The 22,305-nt window shown below is 47.2% G+C and overlaps 1 protein-coding gene across 3 annotated transcripts in view; it reads left to right on the forward strand.

The window, feature by feature from the left end:
* GLRA1 (glycine receptor alpha 1) overlaps positions 1–12,300 on the forward strand; it is a 64,529-nt gene extending 52,229 nt beyond the window's left edge. The window contains exons 6-9 of one of the 3 annotated variants that reach the window (XM_073358119.1): positions 931–1,068; positions 1,708–1,922; positions 2,814–2,960; positions 11,715–12,300. In XM_073358119.1, coding sequence (XP_073214220.1) covers positions 931–1,068; positions 1,708–1,922; positions 2,814–2,960; positions 11,715–12,029 — 815 coding nt within the window. In that variant the 3' untranslated portion in view covers positions 12,030–12,300. Of the gene's footprint in view, positions 1–930; positions 1,069–1,707; positions 1,923–2,813; positions 2,961–5,487; positions 5,787–11,714 lie in introns of those variants that run through there. The other 2 variants (XM_073358120.1, XM_073358121.1) reach the window with 2 other exon arrangements.
* The last annotated feature ends 10,005 nt before the right edge of the window (positions 12,301–22,305 follow it).

The following is a 22,305-nucleotide window of genomic DNA, read 5'->3' on the forward strand; positions in this document are numbered from 1 at the left end:
TGCTCACACTCCTTTCCCTGCCAGCACCCACACAGCCCTGCCTAGCACTAGTTTCTACCAACAACTATTTCTTGAGCCTGTGTTAGAGGAATAAAGCCCCTGTCAAAGGCAAAGGGCATTCAGAGCTGGGGAGGGGAGGGCTCTTAAATCAGGGATCAGAAGCCAAAGTAGAGGTCCACATCCCTCCGCTCCTTGCATCGGTCCCCCCAAGAGCCCAGACATGCTGACATAAGCCTGTCTGTCCCTGTGATCCCTGCAATCTTGTTTGTTAGTTTTGCCAGTATGGTTTTCCTTCCTGCCACTAGCACTCACTCAGGGAGCAGCTCTCAGTTTTCCAGGAAACTACCTGACATCTCTTAGCTTGAGCCAGGTTCAAGCAATTGCTGAACTCCTAAAGGGGGAGCTCTAATTTATCTACATTTGCATTGGCCTCCTGCTTTGAAGGAGAAAGGTGAAGGTTCTCCAAGCTGCAAGTGGGGCTTTTTTCCCCCTTTACGATGCATGCTGGCACCTACAGGAACCCCTACCTGCTTCCTTAACTAAAAGGAAAGAAATCCAATGATTAACTTAATGCAGAGGAAGAGCCTGGGGCTGAAAGGCTCAGCTAAGTTATGATAAAAGAATAGCCCAAGCCAGCAGAATATCTGATTTATTGGACAGGAATCCACTGTGACCCATAAAGTTCACCACTATAACCATCACTGCCCACCTATACCATATATATAAGCTTTTATCACCAGGTATGCCTCAGCAAACTTGTTGTGCGAACCAGTGGAGAGCCATGAAACCCATCCTATCATGGGTGATCCGGTCTAACTCCCGGCATCTGTGCAGGACTCCCTTCCCCACAACACCATCCCTGTGAGCACCTGTCTTCGACACAGTTTGGTTTCTTGCTCATGTGTCCTATTTCTTCCCTACTCTCAACAGTTGGCTACACAATGAATGATCTGATATTTGAATGGCAAGAGAAAGGAGCTGTGCAGGTTGCTGATGGATTAACCTTGCCTCAGTTTATCCTGAAGGAAGAAAAAGATTTACGGTACTGCACCAAGCATTACAACACAGGTCAGTAACGGCATAAACCGCAGTCTCCCATCCTCAGTGCCACTTACCTTTACTCACTAAGCTCCTTGCAGTAAGAATTTGGCCCTGTATATTTGCCACACATCATCTGTTGCATGCTAGCCGCATTTATCTAACAAATATATCCTGGAGAACAACCTGTCTAAAGGCTTGCTGAAGATATAATCTTCACACAAATGTATTGCCAGCAAGAAGCTAACAGACCCAAAACCTATGTCTCCTTCTTGTGCTCATCAGAAGTCTCTGCATCTGCTGGGGTATTTAATTTGGACCCTCTCACCAAGCTCATCTCCATGGTGTGTCTATTCTAGAACTCAATGGGGAACTTCAGTCTACAGGGCTGTTAATCTGGCACCTTTCACTAGCACAAACTCACTATTGTTTAGTTAAAAAAGATGTCAGAGGGAGACGCATGGTGTTGTTATGCTGATGTTATTAATGCATGTGCTAGCCCTAGGGATACTCAGCCATCCCCTACCACATGCCCCCTTTGCCCAGCAAGAACCGTTTCTTAGCCAGGGAGTGGAAATTGCAGGCAGCCATTGTTTGCTGAGGTTGGATGCCATGAGATTATCATGCCTCCTACCAGTAACCCTCTAATTTAACTTCTGTCATTCTCAGGCAAGTTCACCTGCATAGAAGCACGTTTCCACCTGGAGCGACAGATGGGCTACTACCTGATTCAGATGTACATCCCCAGCCTTCTGATAGTCATCCTGTCTTGGATCTCCTTCTGGATCAACATGGATGCTGCACCTGCCCGTGTTGGCCTGGGCATCACCACTGTGCTCACTATGACCACCCAGAGCTCAGGTTCCCGAGCATCATTGCCCAAGGTACAAAGCACCCCTGACACTTGGAAGAAATTCCTTCATACCAATGTATTGAACAGTTAGGGCCAGATCTTCAAATATGTCCAGAATTCCAGTCAACAAACTTGCACATGGGCTTTCCATTACCTTTGTATGCTCCCAAATTTGTGGGCCGCCAGTGGCCAGTCCAGCCTCAACGCAAGTTAAAGCTGAGCTGCGCTAAGTTACACTAGGAGTAACTGCCCCCTAGGAGGCATCATTCTAAGCCAGAGAACAGCACTCTCAGGCCATGCCCTAAGTGCCTACAAATTCTTAACATGCATATTATATTAGTTCATATACTCAGTGTATCTCTGACATTCAATATTAATACTGAATCTGGCCCACTAAGATACAATCACAGAAATGTAGGGCTGGAAGTGACCTAAGAGGTCATCAGGTCTGGCCCCCTGTGCTGAGGCAGGACCAAGTAAACCTAGACCATCCCTGACAGGTGTTTGTCCAACCTGTTCGCAAAAACCTCCAATGATGGGGATGCCACAACTTCCCTTGGAAACCCATTCCAGAGCCTAACCACCTGTACAGTTAGAAAGTTTTATCTTGTATCAAACCTAAATCTCCCTTGCCGAAGATTAAGCCCTTTACTTTTTGTCCTACCTTCTGTGGACATAAAGAACAACTGAAACTTGGGTTTCTTCCTATTCTGTATGTGCTACTATTTTTCAGGATTAACGTCGGGTCCTGGACAACATTCCCTTGCTCGGTAAGACAGGTTTTAATGCCCGTGAGCTCTTGCTGAGCATATCATGGCTGCCTCAATTGTTTCATTGTCACTTTCCAAAGAGCTTGGGGGACTAGCGAGAAGAAAGGCAAGTGCTGGAACAAGGTCTCTCAGTCCCCCTCTCTAACCCACAGGTGTCCTACGTTAAGGCCATAGACATCTGGATGGCTGTGTGCTTGCTGTTCGTGTTCTCAGCTCTCCTGGAGTATGCCGCTGTCAACTTTGTGTCCCGGCAGCACAAAGAGCTGCTCAGATTCAGAAGGAAGAGGAGGCACCACAAGGTAATACACAAGTCATGCAGAGCACAGCTGGACCCAAGGAGTCCCCACCCTCTAGAACCTTAGAGGGTCACTCAATGGCCAGCTGGATCTAGCAAGTGGCGCTCAGTGAAGTTCTTTACATACAGGGAGATACAGAGGGGCAAGTGTCAGAGCTATATGGCCAGCTCTGCTGATTCTGGTTTCTCCTCCAATATTCAGCTTGCTTCTGGGGTGTACCAAACTCCTTTATTTTGTTTACTATGCCTGTTCAGGGATTTATGTCCAAAAAGACAGTTCTCCCAAGAGTGACTTCCAAAGGGACGGATTTGGAAGTGCAGCTTGTTTTGATGGTTGGGGGGTGGTGGGAGCGGGTCTATCATGGAATGGCATAACTTAGTGAGGCAGCTTACCATAGCATGGAGGTAAGTGACACATTTGTTGTATCTGCCACCTTGCCGAATATCGTGACGTTCAGAAGCATCTGCTGCTCGGATTTACTGTGATGTTCCTCTCTAAAATAGTCTTTAAAAAAAAAAACCCTTAAAATGTCCTTAGCCAAGCTCCATGCACGTTCCCCATGACTGAAATCAATCAGAGCATGTCTGTGTTGGGTAGAAATCTACAGTCTGTATGCCGGTAGCTTTGGAACCCTTCGGAATGTGCCCACAGCAGAGATGCTACGCCACATAATGAACTAGAGAGAGAAATATAATAGTAGATACAATTAGAGGCAGAGGAATATAAATAGCTGTCTCAGGCTGGCTCTAAATGCAGAGATGAATAGATACTAAAGAAGTTGAGCTTCATAAGCAGATGGAAGTCATCTCCTACATGGCAGGTGCCCGGCCTCTCTTGAGAGAGAACAACTCAACAGTAGGTATTAAGGTCCTAGAGAGGAAGTGCGTAATTATTTCTGGAGAAGATCCTGCCTTGATTACAGGCCATTCGGCCATTGGTGCACCATCTCATTCAGGGAATAAATCCGGGCACTTTACCTTCACCCCAGTTCCACGCATCATCGCCAGCATTTCGCACAACAGTGTTCACCTTCCATTTTCCATATGAACCTTCTGGGAGGGGCAGCTGTCTCTGTGCCCCAGGACTGCTCTAAGGGTTGGTGTATAGTGGCTTACTAAGGGTTTGTCACTGCATTACTGCAATGACATTGCACATGCACTAATCCCTAGCCTATAACCAGCTGGGATTTTGAACAGCTTCATACCTACTAGGAAAGGCTGCCTTTCTACCGCCTTCCACCTCCCCAGTGCTGGGGGATGATTTGGCTCAGGGCTGCTTTAATTTGTTTTGCCTGGAACAAGTTTCCTAGGGGCCACTCAGCCAGCTCAGGATCTGCAGAATGCAGCATTCTCTGCACCCACCCGCTCAGCACTCACTGTGCAGTTTGAGGCAGGGAGTAGGACAGCATAGCATGCAGCTGGCTCTGCCAGGATGACATCACCCAGGGATTCTCCTCTACAAGGGGAATTCCAGCTGCCCCTTAGGGTTTTCCCATTGTGCAAAGTGGAAGGGAGTGGAGACCAGGGATCTGACCCTCTAAAGCATGGGATTTATTTGTTTTCACCTTTATCAGCCCGACTTCCTAGTGGTGCTGACCACTGCTTCAGACTGGGAGTGCCAGCCTACCTCGGGGATCCCCGGCTTTAGCCCAGGGGGCTTGCTATGCATAGACCGGAAGATTTAGCACTTGGCTGAACCACGCCTCTCCCAGTCTCTTCTCTCCAGGAGGTTGTCTTACACCCCCCTCTCCTGCTGGCCAGAGGAAGACAGCCTATTAGATGAAGTGCCATGGGACTCTCCCAAGAACTGTAAACATTTAAAAGACATAGACAAGAATTTAGGAACCATCCAGTTACACTGGGCCAGGCACTGTCCTGTAGGGGGCTCAAAGAGCAGTGGCCTGAATGTAACGCGGTGCCGCAACTTCAACACAGAGCTCAGCAGAGGACTAAGAGGCCCCTTGTAAAAATGCCTCAATTAACTAGAGAGACAAGGCGGGCGAGGTCAGAGCTTTCATTGGACCCACGCCTGTCGGGGAGAGGGGCAAGCTTTTGAGCTACACAGAGCTCTTCCTCGGGTCTGGCTCTGCCCAGCTTGTCTCCCACCAGCAGACGGTCCAATAAAAGATGTGACCTCACCCACCTTGTCTCTCCATATCCTGGGACCGACAGGGCCACACCAGTGCTGCAAACTCCATTAACTAGGACAATGAACTCAGAAGCAGCAGATTTTCAGCACCCTCCCTAAATCACTGGCCTATAGCAAGAGTTAATTTGTTACGAAGAATCACCCCAGAAGGCTAGAAAATAGGTCAAACCACGGAGCAACTGGACTTCTAGCTGCACAATGGTTCCTCACATGCCAGAGAAATTGTTGCACTCTCAGGAGGCAGCATGATCTAGTGGATAAGATGCCAGGAGACCTGGGTTCTGTTCACAACTCTGTAACATCTAGACAACCAACTTCTCACCCTGTGCTTCAGTTTCCCCATCTGCAAAATGGGTGATAATGGTTGCTCACTTTTGTAAAGCATTTTCAGATCTCTGGATGAAGAATGCCATATACATGCACAAAGACAAGTGCTCTATGGGCCATGGGAACCAACAGCAAAGCTCCCATTAACTTCCGTTGTGCACGATCAGGCCACGTCATGGAGAGAAAACTAGCACATTCTGGTTCTGAGGGAGTGAGAACTGCCTGCTTAAACCAGTCTGAGCTGCAGCCATCCAGCCCGGGTGCCTCACTGTGCTTTTATCCTCTAGTCCAGATTCAAGCATCCCTTTCTACTGAGCCACGCTGCTGCATGCAGCTCGCGCTGCCGTACTGTTGACAAACTAATAATAAAAACTCTAGTTAGAACGTTTCAAAAGATCTGTTTGCCAGAGGTATTCAACCAAACGCAAGGCTGCTGTTACAATCCCTGCATAATCTCACAGCAACTTTAATTGGAACAAAGCACAAACATAAAAACACGCCCAGTAAGCGGGGATTGCACGCTCATCAAAACTTGCGGTTGATTGCGTGTATTCCAAGCACATTGTACAGCTCTGGAGAACCTGATGGCTCTATCCCGGTGCCCTGGAATCTTCTGATGTCTCTCTTCTAAGCACTGACATATCACACTGAATGAAATAATGTATTAAAATGGGCAACACTAAAGGAGCAATCAGATTGGCTGTTCAGGTCAAAACTTGCTAGCCCCTTGCCTCCCCTTCATATCATGTGACCAAGGTGCTTCAGTGATGTATTGTCATAAGTGAATCTAGACACACCGGCTATATTCTGTTCATTTTGATTTTCATTTTACTTAGCGGCCGACATAACTTGGCTAGACTTCCCTGTCTGCAATGGCACTTGCCCACAAAAAATTTCTTTCTGGATTTCATTTAAAACCCAGAGGTGAAAGTAAGCTGGTACGGGCAAGAAAGTGGCCGCTGGTACAGGCCGGTACACAGTCAACGCTAAAGCCCTGCCACGGGAGCACTTTAAGCACCATACCGGCAGGGCCACTGACGGGGGCAGGGAGGGGCAAAAGGGGCAGCTGCCCGGGGCCCAGTGATTTAAAAGGGCCCGGGGATCCCGGCAGCAGCCCCTTCTGCCCAAGGCCCTGCCCCTCCCCCCCTTGCCCAGGAGCCTGGCCGCCCTTTAAGTTACCTTCACCCCTGTTGTACCCCTACATTCGTAACACCCTCTCCCCAGCATGCACGAGTGTGAGAGACTCAACTCGCCCGTAAAGCTACTTGCAGACTTATACCCCCCTATACCTTGCATGTTGGAGTCCTTCCATGGGAACTAGAAGGTACAATTGACCTCACAAAAGGTCGAATAACTAGCCCATAAAATATGCATTGAGTGATTAAATGGGCCACGTTTTCAGCCATGACGTTCAGTCAGGAAAAAAGCCGAGTCAATTGTTTTGTACCTGCAAAAAAGCATATCTGCGTGCCGATCGCGTTGTTGAGCCCCCCACTACGCAAAGAGCACGTGCAAATGGGATGGAGGCGCATTTCTAACGGGGGGGAAGCACTGGGCTGTGCATTTCCGCAGGTGTCAATCAAGGCCAGCAGCAGAGAGAGAAGTTGGCTCAATCAGTGTAAGAGGGACATTTTCATTCCATTACTATTTGCAATTTCACAATTTATATAGGGATGCACTTTGTGAAATTCAGCGAGCCTGCGTGTGTGTATATGTGTGTGTGTGTGTGTGAGAGAGAGAAAGAGAGATGGCCAATCAGGGAGCAGATGCAATATCATATGACCAGTTACACAGCACAAATAATGAACAGCAAACAGCCAAAGGCAACAACTTGTGAACACCCCATAGACCAGAGGTCCGCAAACTGTGGGGTACACCCCACTAGGTGGACATGGAGGAATGTTTGGGGGGGGCGCAACAGGGCCCAGGCCAACCCCCATGGGGATGGAAAGGGAGCGCCACCCAGCCCCCACTGCGCTCCCAGCTCTGCTCCAGCCCCACCCCGAGCCTCAGCCCCCGACTATGGCCCAGCTCTGCACCTGGCCCTGGTCCCAGCCCAGCCCGTGACTCCATCCCCGGACCCAGAACCACCCCCAGCTGTGGCCTCAGCCTTGGCCCCTAACCCCTGTCCCTGCTCTCAGCTCTAGGGGGATAGGAGGCAGACAGGGGTAAGGGGGGGCATGACCTTGAAAAGTTTGGGGACCACTGCCACAGCCTGACTGTCCAAGCCCCCTTTGGCAACTACGTACCATGGTGTATGCAGCTTTAAAAGCTGTGATGAGCATGCACGGTTACTGCCCCTTCAAGGTCTAGAACATTCTGGTCTCACAGAGCACTATTGACCTGTTCATCATTTCCACTTGGAGCTGGCTGGAGACTGAACAGGATAATGCCCGCTTGGTCCCTTTGTGGGTTTTATTCTTGCTGTTGCCCATCCTCATTCAGTTAAAGTCATTTTAGTTCATTAAAAAGGCACGATTGGCTGATTTGGCCCTGAAGACATGGCGCTCACCAATGAAGAATAAATTCGCAGAAAATCAAGACTGGCCCGTGAATGATTCATAAAGAACAAAAAGGAGTACATTTGCAATGAATATTATTCACAATTGTTTGATCTGCATGTGTGTTTGTACCTGCCTGACACACCTATAATGGCGATGGAGTCCGAACTCCAAAGTTAAGACGGAGATGTGTCTTGCACCGTGGACCTGATTATTAGAGGAGGGGTCTGGGTTCTCAGCACCTCTGAAAATCAGTCACACAGTGTTTGTACCGCATGCTAGTTGTATTGAGATTTCCACTTCAGTCTTCATTGAGATGCTGTAGGTGTAGGCCTGCACCTGTGGGTCATCAGGTACTTGACATCTGCCTCGCCCGCACTTGGAGCACGTCCCTCGAGGTGCTAATTGGCAGCCCCGGCTTTCTTGCTTTGGTTCCCTGCCACCTGCTGGCAACAGCAGGAAGTAGTCGCCTATCTGCCGCAAAGGAGAACAGAGAAGCTCCCTGACTTGAGAGAGGCACCAGGTCATGTGGAGGTTAAAAGTGGCCCCCACACTTCAGAAACCAGTCACGCTGGTTTCTACTCAATGCTAATTGCTGATGCATCCTCTACCACGTAGATTAAAATAGCAAAATCCACTTGCTGGCTGAAAAACCATGTTTCCCAGTTTCTCCATAATCTAAATCTGCCTAGCAAACAAATTGGATTTTTATTTTATTATTTTGGTACTAAAATGGTAGAAATAGTAATTCTATGAACTATCAACTTCCTTTTCTCTTGTTTCTAATTAAGGCCAATGTTACGCAGGCACAGAAATGCCCAAGGGGTGGCACACAGAGATTTTAATGGGCTCTACAGAGAGTCGGGATGGGTTTCATGAAGGGTTATCCCTGCAACGAGCTCAGCCTCAGGCGGGTTTCTGCTGCTCACTGTCTCCCAGATTCACTCATTCCTGGCTTGTGTGTTATGTTGGCTCAGGTCTTCACTTCCTCCCTCCATCTCTCCCCCGCCTGATGGAGGGACAGACAGGGACAAGTGGAGGTACTACCATGATTCAGGAATCCCTGTCTTCAAAAGTATCAACATAACTTCCCAAAGCAAACATGAAGAATGCTTGAGCTGAGGGAGGAGTATCTCACAAGGTGTACATACAGCACCTAGCGTAATACGGCCCTGATATTAGCTGGGGCCTCTAGGCTTTGATATAAATGACCATGAGCCAGAGCCTGATGTTCTGACTCAACACCCAGTTCAGATCCTGCCCACCATTACACTAGTGTACCTCCCCCAACTCCAGTGAGGCTCCTCCTGATTTACACCAGGGTAAGTGAGAGGAGAATTTGGCCTACGGTCTTTACACTGGCAAAACTCCCAGCACTGAAGCAAACCCTCTCAACTGAAATCAAAGGCTGATTTAGAACAGAGCATTTGGCCTCAGCATACCTGAGCTGATTCGCATTAAGGTCTATCCTTATTCAGTCCCTTGTTACTCCCATTGACTTCAGGAAGAAGTTTACCCCTTTGGAAACAAAAGGATTTGGCCCTGAAAACCTACATTCTTAGGCCTCCATTGCGCAGGCCTGTTCACTCCCACGAAAGTTGCCAATTTTGGTTGGACATACTCCTGGAGGATTCATCACATGACAATCTTTCATTAAAGATTAATCTTTCATTCCTGGATACTCCAGGACAATCCTGGAGGATTGGCAACCCTAACTCCCATGGATTTCAGCATCAACTGACCAGGTCTTAATCTGCAGCAAGGGAGATATGGGTTAGACACGAGGAAAAACTTAGAATTAAAGCAGGCATCCAAGGGAGGTTGTGGAATCCCCATCATTGGTTGGAGAAACACCTGTCAGGGATGCTCTAGGTTTACTTGGTCCTGCCTCAGTGCCAGAGGCTGGACTAGATGACCTCTCCAGCCTGACATTTCTCTGATTCTAGGTGCCTTGCCCCCTGCTGATCTTCCTGACCCCAGCACAGAGCCATGTGGGTGCAGGCTCCTTTGAATCGACATCAGGGGGCAGGCATTGGGAAAGTTTCCTTCATCTCTGATTACTTCTGTCTGGGAACAATGTGCATGGTACCGAGGAGGTTTCTCCTCTTCTCTCAGCGCTGGACATTCAGGAGCTTCGGGGCCTATAGGAGATACCTAGTACCACTTCAGAGAGCAGTACAATGATGGAGAGGGGTCCACTGGGATGGCATGAAGTGGAGTATCAAAGAAGGGAATGTTGCTGCAGAGAACACAGCCCTGAGACAAAAGAGGAAGGATGGGCCAGTGGTTAGAGTGCTAGCCTGGGACTTGGTGGAGATGGGTTGAATTCCCAGCTTTGGGCAAGCTATTGTGGGTCTCAGTTCCCCATCTGTAAAATGGGGGTAATAACTAGGCATTCAGATACTACAGCAATGGGAGCATTATAAATAGACTTCACACACCCCCACCCCAGGAAGAGAGGAGGGGATGCGGGTGAGGGCCTACAGAAGGAACCCAGCAAGGGATGGGGAGTAGGTACATCGTGTCAGTAAGTCAAACAGCTCGCCAGCTTACTAAGCTTGTCTAAAAAATAAAAGCAAGGCTTTATTTCATTTTTTGCTCAAATGTGCTGACGTGCTCTTGGCTCCACTGTGTGGTTACCCAGCTGTGAGTGTGTAATTCCCCCATGCCGTGCAGCTACATGCCCAAGGTAGGGGCCATCCATAAAAGACACTCTGCAAAGGAGGACTGATGGGGCAGGAATGGGGGACATTTTTAGAAAGAACAGGGAGGAACTGGAATTGGCTGGTGCCACATCAATGCATTTTTATAGATTAAGCCCCTCTAAAGCATTACTGGGAGAAGCTGCATTTCTTCAGAGATTTAGGGCAGAGGTTACATGGACTTACCAGCTGCCTGTTGGATTTTGAGCATCATTACAGTTCATTAGTAACATGGTCTAGTGGATAGTACACAGAACCAGGAGTCAAGAGACCTGGATTTCTATTCCTGACTCAGCAACTGATTTGCCGTATTACCCTAGGCAAGTCACTGCACGTCTCAGTTTCCCCATTTGGGAAATAGGGCCAACACCTTCCTTTGTAAAGCACTTTGCGATGCAGATAAAAGGACTGACACATAAGGACACAGTATTGTTGTTTAGTCATTGGATTGTACAGCAGACTCTTGAGCGAGCCAGTCGCCTAGCACTAAACATTGGTGCACTACTGAATTTCAAGTGGGATGACTATTTCCTTAAATGGGGAGGAGATGAAACCAGGTTGACATATTTCCCAAGAAAGAGGGGAATCAGGGCCACGATGAGACTTACAGGAACAGATAAAGAAACGGAAGGTGGGCTCATTGCTCATTCCAGAACACCTGCAGAGATCTTTTCATGGACGGCCCTTTACGCTGCCAAGTCCATGTAACTCCATAGGAATTCTCATGTTGCGGCTTTTACTATATGAGTTACATGGAGCCCGCTCCTTCTGGGCAAGCAGAAAAAGAAGGTATGAAGGGAGGGAGGCAGAAGCAAAACAGGGGATGTGTGGGGGAAAAACACACAAAAAACCCAATGACTAACCATAAGGAAAGATAAGTCAATCCCACTTCCAACTCCAGCTGGATCCCCTGATTTGCATCTGTGCATAATACAGATAGCACCCCTCTATAAGGCTGATCTCCTAAGACAAAGGGTTTGTCCAATACATCAAGGGAGCTGTGTCCACCAATGGAGCTGAAGGCCATCAGTGGAGAGCCTTATAGCAAGGGTGCATTGTCTCCATCTTATTTTAAGTAGAGCCCTATGATGAATCTGTTTCAGGAGGACGAAGCCGGAGAAGGTAGGTTCAACTTCTCTGCCTATGGGATGGGCCCTGCCTGCCTGCAAGCAAAGGACGGCATCTCGGTCAAAGGAGCCAACAACAACAACACAGCCAACACAGCCCCGGCCGCCTGCAGGTCTCCCGACGAGATGCGCAAGCTGTTCATCCAGCGAGCCAAGAAGATTGACAAGATCTCGCGTATTGGCTTCCCTATGGCTTTTCTCATCTTCAACATTTTCTACTGGATTATCTACAAGATCGTCCGCAGGGAGGACGTGCACAACCAGTGAGCAGGGCCGCCCAGAGAGGAGAGCCAAACAGGATGAGAGGGGAGAAAGCAATCCTCTATACACATGTGCAATAGCAATGCAGCAATGCATGAATTTAAGAATGTGGCAATATCTACTTTAAAATAAACGGGGGGAGGGGAGGGACTTTTAAATATACAAACTGAGGATTACCAGGGGCTGGGGAAGGAAGTTTTCCAAAACTTGAATTGGGGGATTGCAGGGGGCTAGGTGTTTTACAGCATAGGAAGGTTCGGATTGCTACAGCAGCAGTCCAAGCAGTGTAATATATTAAATATATATTCATGCTTAATTATAATGCAAAAAAAAATCCTTTTTTTAGCCTATTAACAGCTTAAATTCTAAAGCCACTGGAATGATTCATGATTCCATGTGCAGAAGATATTACAATTATGCTTAAATCTGACTTTTGCTATATAAAGGCCATACAAGTTTCCAGCCAAGCACGCAAAAAAAAAAAAAAAAAAACCCACACATACACACAAGAGAGTCATTTATGCTTCCCTAGGTTTGGTGTCTGTGTTTTCAAGTTGGGATGGATTGGGGGAACTTTAAGGAAGAGGCTGTGTGTCATTCTTTTGGCCAAGGATTTGAAAATCAAATATTTTGTCTCTCTTAGTTAAAGGAAATATAGTCCCCATCCCCTTTAGAGGCTGGCCCAACGAGAAATCTGAAAACACGAGGGCATTAGAAAGTGCGAGTATGTGCTGTCCTTTTCAGCAAACCAAAAGAGTGACAATCTCAAGAGGCAGCAATTGCCCTTAGCACAAGTAACAAAATTGTTTTAAAACAGCGTTTGTGTTTCAACCCTTTTATGCCACATTTGTTTGGGGGGGGGGGGTGGAAGGTGAATGGGAAAAAACAGAGAGCAATTGTGTTTCGATAGAGCTTTAAAAAAAAAATCCCGGCGTTCTAATGCTCCGCGCCTCGCAGTGAGGAAGGGAAGTAGATAGAGAAATAAGAGAAATCGATTTGTACTGGTGCAGGCTGGGGTGGGGGGGAGCGGTAGCTGTACAGAGAGGGCAATCATTATTTTCTGCCATTGCATAGCAGTAACAGTATTGAAACTGGGTCGAGGGCCCAACTATGCTTTTGTAACTTTCGAGTGCTGCGTTCAGCTCTGACGTCCAGGGAAAGAGGAACGAGCCTTCTTTTCCCTCTGTTGTTTGGCGGAAGGATCTGGTCCCCGGGGGGAGCCCAAGGAAGCCAAGCAGATGAGGAGAAGGGAAGGCCATTAATGTTTACATGGGGTGGGAAAGGGGTTTCCAGGAGCCAGGCATCCAAAGAGGGGACGGAAACGCTGGCAAATAGGCAGGGGGCTGCCCTTCAGACAAGCTTGTGATGCAAGCGTAATGTCAGTGTTCGGGGTAGGGATGGGGGCATTTTATACAGCTCTGTTGCTGGCATCTCAAAGACAGGCTCAGGAGCAGTGCAGATGAGCAGAGTTGCTGTCCTATCCCTGTCTTTGGGGCCATCTTCGATCCAGTAGCCAGGCTGCCGAGCTGCCATGGCTGTATTTTATTTATTTATTGTTGCGCACTTTAGTGTGTCAGGTGATAAGAGAAGCAGCGAATGGGAAAGAAGAGACAATCAGTTGGCACTGAAGCACCCAGGCTGGGTCTTGATTGCTATGTAGAGACCGGGATGCTGAACTAAGGGAGCCAGATCAGAGGCGCCTCGGGAGGTTTTCAACACCCCTGCTCAGGATTTGCCTTTCAGCAGCTGGAAACAACTGGCCTGGGGCAGGACTGATCCATTTCTATCCATGTAGGAGGCAGGCGTTCGATTTCAGGAGTTGCATCTCTACATGTGATACAAGGCAACGCAAAGCAAAACTCCAGCCCTTTTATACAGGTCTACTGGACCAGGGACGGAATAGAGAGCCTCTCGCCTCGGACACCCACTCGGATCTGACCCAGGTCAGTCGCAACCAGCCATCTGATGGGAAAGCGGTGAAAGGGTTTGGTGGGCTAAATGCAGCTCCCAGTCCAAAAGCCCGTGTCACAGCGGCCAGCCTTAGAGCAGAGAGGCCAAGGGTGGAGACTGAAGGCCGTTCTAGCACAGGCCAGATGCACCGTGGGAAGGGGAGGGACGAGGATGGGGAAAGCTTGCCCATGGCTGCCCAGGTGCTACCGGTTCTGTGGACAGACATCAGTCTGCAGGGCTGCCAGGCCAGCACCTTTCACCAGCACTAAATGCACTTTATTTAAAAATAGAAGAAAAAAAGGCAAAAAAAAAAAAAAAAAAAGTGGGTCTGTTGCACAGAATAGGGTAAAATGCAGTATTTTCTAAAGTCTTGGCAAGAGGTACCGCTTAGCTTCAGGGGCTCGTTATCACTGCTGGGATGGGGACAGGGAGTGAAATACCAGCCCCCTCCCTCCACTCAGGCAGCATAAATCTTGTAGATTGAGGATTTTGTTCTTCTGTCGCTGGGTAACAGAGCGTTCCCAGGAAGGGAGAAGTCACTGGAATACAAAGCAGTCAGGCAGAGCCGATGTTTAATCTGAAGATGACTGAGTCTTGGCTGGGGACCGAGACTGCTGCTGGCTTGAGTTTGCTTGTTGAATTATTGAACCCTCTGCGGCATGAATGGCCTGTTGTGCCAGTTGTGTGCTGGGGAATCGCTCTCAACAGCTTGTCATGACCTGAAGTGAATGAGGAGATTGAGGGAATTTCCTACCTGTCTGACACCAGGGCAGACTCTGCAGCTAACACACCCCATACCCCCACGTGTTCCCTTTGAGGAACACAGGGGAAAGCCCTGCCTGCATTTGTCTGTCTTTGGTCATGTGAAATGGATTCTAGATCCATCCTTGGCACTAACATTTTGGATCCTGACCATTAAATAATGATTTTTCCCTTCCCTTTCCAAATTCTGATTCACACTCCTAGTTTGGGCTAAATTCATCTCAGTTGCAACTCCACTGACTTCAAGGGAACTACAGGAGGGGTCAGCTGTTGCCCCCTAGGGAGAGTTCCCATCTGCAGATTTCTTTCTCCTGAACCACTGTGACAGCTTAGCTGTTATGAGTAGTGGCCATTAGATGATTAACAAACCACACGTCTCAGTATGCAATACTAGGGAATCTGGAGCCTAGTTTGTGACATCTTTTGTTATAACTTTGTTACATCCTACTTTGCTTTTTTCAATTCATCCCATGTACAGGGCATGATGTGGGGTGGGGCGGGGGACTCGGGTCTGACAAGAGCCAGGAAAACATGTTTCTGATTAACTGGATTCTGATCCAGCTTAGAAAGGGGTACTGAGCTCAAACAACCCTGAAACTTGGGGAAGTTCAGATCCAGATCTGAACCATGGCCAAATTTGCAGCTCATGTTCATCTGTCATCTCCAGTCCTGTCTAGTTTGGGATGTCGGAAGAGAATAGGAGACATACGTCCTGATCCTGAAACATCCTGAATCCAGGCAGATGGCTGCACCTGCATGGAGCCCCACTGACTTCAGCAGGGCTCCATGGGGCCATATCGATCCACTCAGATGGAGCACCTTGTAGGGGCCAAACTGGGAGAGATGGGTGACTAAATTCTGGACCCAATTACTGTGATGCTAAAGTCAAAGTTTTGCCATTCAGTGTAAACACAATCAGGTCTCTTGTCATTTCCTTACATAGCCAGTTAATATTTATGTGATATCTCAGACTAAGGGCTTGTCTATCTACATGGGAAACTGACTGGCAGAAATACAGCAGTGTAATCTTACCACTGAATAGTTCTGCTGGTCATGTTCCACATATAGAAAAGCCCTTAGTTTTTTCTACAGTACTCATCCTTGCAGTACCGAACCACTGACAATTATGGAAGGTTTCACAGGGTGTTTCTACATACTGTATTTACCCTGTATATACTAAAAGAAACTGCCAGCTCTCCAAAGTACACAGCTTTATTATTGCCAGCAACAATATTTATTAGCAATAACCCACAGGTTTCCCATTTGCGCTGTCGGTCCCTGCCATAAGTGAACTATATCACTACTGTAGCAGGTAACCTTTTATGGAAATTGGGGTCAGCAGGTGTTTTTTTAAGTGCAAATCAGAATATTATGTAATGGCAAGAAAAACAAATAGTGACCTGTAGGTACATTTTTCAAACGAGACTTAGGCATCTAAATCTCTTTTGAAAATGGGACTTAGACTGCCAAATCATGAAGGCACCCCTTGTCTCCCATTGTTTCTTCCCGACATGTGGCTGAAATGGTATAATCACATGATCAGGAATTAATGTTCTCACATGTAAATATGACCATTGAAGGGCAAAAATAATTGTAATATAGACAGTGATAGTAATATAGATTTTCATTTGTCTTTACTCATGTTTTTTAGGTTGTAATTCACAGTCAGAGTCCGTTTTGGGTCTTAATCCTGCGGTCATGGAAATCGGCGAGAGTTGAGCTGTATCTTAAGGTGCTAAGTAATTCTGTAAAAGTGCTTGATCCTGCAAGGTGCTGAGCATTCTGACCTCAGATCCAGCAAAGGCCACATGCTGAACTTTAAGCCTGTGAGCAAATCCACTGATCTCGAGGGAAGCACTCATGTGCTTTAAGTTAAGCATGTGTTTGAAAGCTTTGCTGAACCGGGGCCAGCATGTTCAGCTCCCTGCAGGATTGAAGCCTGAGACCACTGAGAACTTTGAAAGTTCTTCTGCCAACAGGAAATAAGTGATTTACGTTTCAAACATTTTTTCCCTCCACACGGTGCTGCTTGAGCCTTGTCAATTTCAAGGCAGAGCCAGGGTGGTTCAAATTAGCATGGTCATTCTGTCTTATTTACAGTCCCAGGGACCCTGCGGGTTCTTAAAGTTGGTGGTAAAGTTTCCATGCATTTCACAATTATTATTTCACAGTCCTGGTCCCATTTCAGTCCATTGCAAAACACCCACGCAGCTGAATGGGAGAAGGATTCGGCTCTCATCCCGTACAGGAAGCATTTAGCAGTCTCTTATTCCCATGAGGGAGCTTTCCAAGCTGTGCTTGCTGGTGGAAAGAAGCTCTAATGCTGCTCCTCTTTCTGAATCAATTTCTACCTTTTTTTTTTTTAATGGAGGCACTTCATTAGTTAAAGAGATAATTAAGGTACTTGATCATTCTTGAGGGCATTAAGATTAGCACCAAAGAGGAAATTAGCATGCAATAATTTTAGGATCATTAAGGTTTCCTCTGATACCAGCCAGGGCCACTAGCCATCTCTCTTTCCCTCCCCTTTCTCCCACTGATGATCAGTACCACCTTCATTGCTTAGGGTTATGCATCTCATTTTCTCAAACTAATCTATACCTGAAGGCTGTTACTTATTCCTGGGGGTCTGCACAGTGACTTTGGTTCCTCTGTTTCACTGCTACAATTTTTCCATGTTCTATTTCCCTCACCCTCCCTCCGATTTGAAATAGAACGCTAGATCCCAAAGTCAGCATAAAGACAAAGCAAAGCCAAAAAAAAAAAAACAACCCAAATTACATTGCTTGTAAGAAAAAAAACCAACCTCTGATGGAAATTATATTCTGCAGAATCCCATTAAACAGCTTCAAACCAGCCTCAGATAACTAATGTGGGAATGAAAAGCACTTGCTTAGTTCATATTCAGAGAATAATGGCCTTTTTTTCAGAGTGCCCTTTTCATGGCATGGCTTTTATTGGCCCTTCTCTCTTCTCACAGAACTGTTTTAGTACGTGTCTGTAAATCACAGAGCTCAAGCTTTACATTTTAGAATGCAATTAAACAAGACAGTCAGTGGAGAAAAGAGAGATCATCAGCACAGGATCCCTCCTCCCCTGCTCAATCGCTGTTTGTGCAGTGGGCTACACTCAAACTCACGGTTACCTTTTAGGAATCATCCCCTCTCCCTCTCTCCCACACCTGCCTCAGACCCTAGATGCACAAAGGGTCAGGACCAATCTCTCACTAGCAAAACAGATCTTTCTCTCTCTCACCCGAACCCACCCCCAATGCTGTCCTTGCCAGAGGTGAATGGCTGCAGACAGAGCCCTCTGAGATGACCCCTTTCATGAGGACCCAAACCCTGCACAATGTCTCATAAGGGCCCTCCCAGCTCCTAGGAGCCCAGGGCATCAGTATATGATCCAATCTCAGATTTCTCTACCAGCCAATCCACTGACTGGCCAGCTATCAAGTAATTCAACACCGCATAGACCCATCAGCTCACTTCAGAAGACAGTCGCCCCACAACAGAGGCAGCTGGGGCATTGCCCAGCACAGGAACATGAGAGAATATAAGATGCCTTCTTTCCCCAGCATGAGCCATCCAGAGCTATCGATTTAAGGAAACAGCTCTTCCAGCTGGAGGATCAGTGTCCGGGCAGGGCAGAAGGGGTGCAGTCCCTTTTCATTAAGGAGCATTGTGGAAGTTAAGGAGAGTGACTGAGTCCCACCTAAATGTTTGACCTCCAGCTGCCACTGTCTCAGGATGTGCCCTCACTAACCCTGCAGGGTCACACTGTAGCTTGGCCTGAGTGCCTCACCTAGAAGAAAGATGCACACACACTAGCATAATATCTTTGCACAGCAGTCTCAATTAAGGCCGTTCCTACCCCACAAGGAAGATCCCACTGCCAGGGTATCACTCCACTTTGCCAATGTGCAAATGCCCAGCAATCTTCTCCTTTCCCCTACCCTCCAGCAGAGACAAACCAGTTCACCCACCTCCCCTGGCAGAGCTCTCGGAGGATGGCTCCTCTCCCAGTTAGAAAATACCTTTGCATCAGTGAATGTGCAGATGAATTTCTTTTCTCCTGCTGATATTTCTCACTCTTTAAGTGGCACGAAAAGCAAGGGCCCTGGGAGAAGGGGCAAGAATAAGAAAGGGGAAAAATAGTAGCAGCTAAAGGGGACTTACCAGCATCTAGAAGAGCAGCAGCTAGCAAAAGCACAATGTGAAAATTATCCCATTAGGCCTGCAGCTGCTGGATTCTGCCCAATTTAAAAGGCCAGCCCCAGAAAGGCATGCTGGGTAAAAAGCTCCTACAAGCAGGTAGCCCTGCGGTGCGTAAAGTTAGCCTGTATCAGGTATAGCTATAAAGGAAGCACTGCTCGCAAAAAGCCTATCTAGGAATGACTTGTGGGACATGGGAGTATGGTGAGGAGAGCTCCTTCCCCCACTAGAGCGACTGAACTCACCATGGTTTGCTCCAATGCTGGAGAGCCAGTGAGTTGTGGAGGTTCAGAAGTGACCCTGTGTCATGTTAAATCAAAGCCCAGTATCAAATTCCAGCTCAGGTGGAACCTTGCCCGGTGTGAGACAGGTAGGGCCCAGCTTATCCCTGGTGTGACCCCATTGCCTTCAGCGTGTGGCTGAACGTAGCCTTGTCCCTTCTATTGTTTCACACTGACTGATCATGAGCCATTGGTTGATACCACCATCGTGTTTCACCTACAGAATACCTGCCAAGGGGCATCTAAATAAACAGGATTGCTGGAGCCTGGTGCAAGACTGAGGAACACTTTCCCTCTAATTTGTTGGCTAAACTTTTCTTCCTGAATTTTTGTTGCTATGTTGGCTTCAATTTAAGAGTGTGCTGGGCTGGAGGAGACGCTTCTGTGTCCAAGCACCCCTTCACACACACGCAGAATATTACTGTGTGCCTCCACGGTCATCATGTTTTACAGAGCAAACAAATGTCCCAAACCTGCCGGAGGGAAGTGCTCCTCCTGCAAAGTTATGAGTGCCCTCACCTCACGGAGAGTTGAGAGCACCCAGGACTTTGCAAGATCAAGAAGAAGATGACACAAAAGGACAGAGGTCCCTTGATGTCACCCCTTCTCACTCATCATGAACTCCGATAGTAGAGAATAGAATATGGCCTTCCGAGTCTTTCACGTGATCCCTCCTCACCACTCTCCAGGACATAAAAAAATCAATTCCTTACTGGGAACTTTCTCTTCTATCCCAAACTAATCATCAGCTCATCTGAGCAAGAAACATGGTTAAGCAACTAATGTCATGTGTACAGTACAATCCCAAAGACACATGCGTTTTGATGAAAGGTATTGTAACGTCACTACTGGATCTGATAGGCACTCCATCCTGTGGGGCAAATCTAACCAAGTCAGGCATCTTCATTAGCTAGGAATGTCCCAGCAATTCCATTTTAAATTTAATGAACCACTTCCTTTCTTTGATTGGGCACAAAGATTTGTTACCACTCTCTTTGGAACATCCTTTCCTCCCCCACCCCCAGCACACACACACTCTTTCAGTTTGAATTGTGACTTCTGGAACAAGGTGCTGAGGTTTGATTTTCCACTAGGGTTTTGTCTTCACTGCAAAGCATGGTATGTTTTCACATTGAGTTGGCTTTCTGGCAGTAAAATCTAACTAGCGACAAAGCATTTGAGTTTTTATCTCAATGTATCTAGTCAAGATAAAGCCCCAGTGGGAAGTATAGTGTTGACCTCAACTAGCTACATCAAGGTTAAAAATGACCTGTGCCTTATCACCCCTAGGGTTTTACATCAGTGTAGCTAGCTCAAGGTAAAACCCCATCTTTTGCTGCCGTGAAGACACAACATAAATCTGGGCTTTTTCTTCCATACACTGTTTGCCCTGCAATTAAAATTTGATTTCAGGGCAAGGATTGTCTTTGGGTTTGGAATGAGGGCCTGATAGTTTGGTTTAATTATTAGTAGTATTTATTATTTGCTGATACTACAAGCGTAAGTTAAAAGGATGAGACCTGGAAACTTGGTTATTTTCAAGAACTCCCTGCTCTCACCCCTGTACCTTCATTACAACATTGTACCAATGTGGAAATAACTCCATTTTGATGCCAACTGTTGGCTATTGTAATGTGGATCCATCAGGGGAATAAATCTGAATGCCATAGAGAGAGAGAGGATTGCAGCCGTTAGGGTAGGGAGTTGCCCTTTCCCCTGGTGACGAGGAGGTGTAACACAACTGTAAGCATCCTAATAGACGATGAGAAGGGGGAATGCATTAACAACTGATAAACCGGAGAGACTCTTCTTCATTCCATGTTCGGTTATTTGTCTTCCATGGGCATTTAAAGCACTCGAACTGGCCACTGACTGATCAAAAGGTGGAAATGTCATGTTCTGATTAACAGGCAGGGTGCAGGCAGTAGCTTGTATATGCTACTCTGTTTTATATCATTCATATGTCCAGGCTTCTGCCAGTCTGAGGATCGAACCTGGTCATCATATACTTTACCTCCAGGGTTCTAGGGGCAGACTGCATTGGGATCCTGGGCCACAACGCTCCCGTCTGCAATTTACTAGTCCTATTCTGCCCCGGCGTTTATGGTGTTTAGGTGGTTACTTAAGTGGGTCTAGTCCATAAGGTGGTGGAGATGAGGAGGGGAGATGTCCTAGGTATAACATTGCACAGTAGCGGCAGCAGTTAGAGTGCTGGTATAATGTTCCTCGGTTCAAACTCAGTCCAGGCGTAACTTGATAGGCAGGAGGTTATTGCTAGCTCCTTTGGGCAGGTATTACCTAACCACCTTCTTGGCACTTAACAAATAATGAATACGCCAGGGCTGAACTTTGCCCGCGGTCTGTAAAACTTCCTGGTGCTGTCTGCTCACCTCCTGCTAGGGAGATGCCGGCTACAAAGAGCACGATTCCCTCCGGACCTAGTCCAGCTGGGCTCTAAATCCTACCAATAACTGTGGTGGGGAAGGACAGGATGGTGCCTATTCATTTCCTGAGAGGTCAGGGTCTGCTGGCATTTCCATTGTAAAACCTGCGCCAAGGGATTTATAACACAACCCTGAAAAAGCCACTTCGGGCTGAAAATTTGCCTTTTCATTTTGAGCTACACTCTCAGTGTATATGCTCCACTGTATATTTTATACACATGCACTCACGTTCGCATCTTCAGATTTCAAGAGGGACTTTTTTTTATTCACATTTTAATGAAATTTGGCAGGACATTGGTCTGTGGTCTTGACTTGGTCCTTTCCATATACTCAGAAAACCACCAAACAACTCTTAGGGTGTGGGCTTTTGCCATGACTAGAAATAGTGCTGATGCATTTCTCCTACGCTTGTTTCTTACCTCCACACTCATTGCCTATGGGTCGGGACATGACAACTATCATCTATGTGGAGTCTGTGGGTTGTGAACAGGGATCAAACAGCTCTGAGGGTCATCTGTTAACATGAGGTGAAAGGAGATATGTGCTACATGAGGCTCTGAAAATATGTAAATGAAGGATTTGGACCATGAATAGACTCTAGGATGTTAAGGCTGACAATCTAACTTCACAT

The sequence above is a fragment of the Lepidochelys kempii genome, chromosome 8 (assembly GCF_965140265.1).
Source record: "Lepidochelys kempii isolate rLepKem1 chromosome 8, rLepKem1.hap2, whole genome shotgun sequence".
Lineage (NCBI taxonomy): Eukaryota > Metazoa > Chordata > Testudines > Cheloniidae > Lepidochelys > Lepidochelys kempii.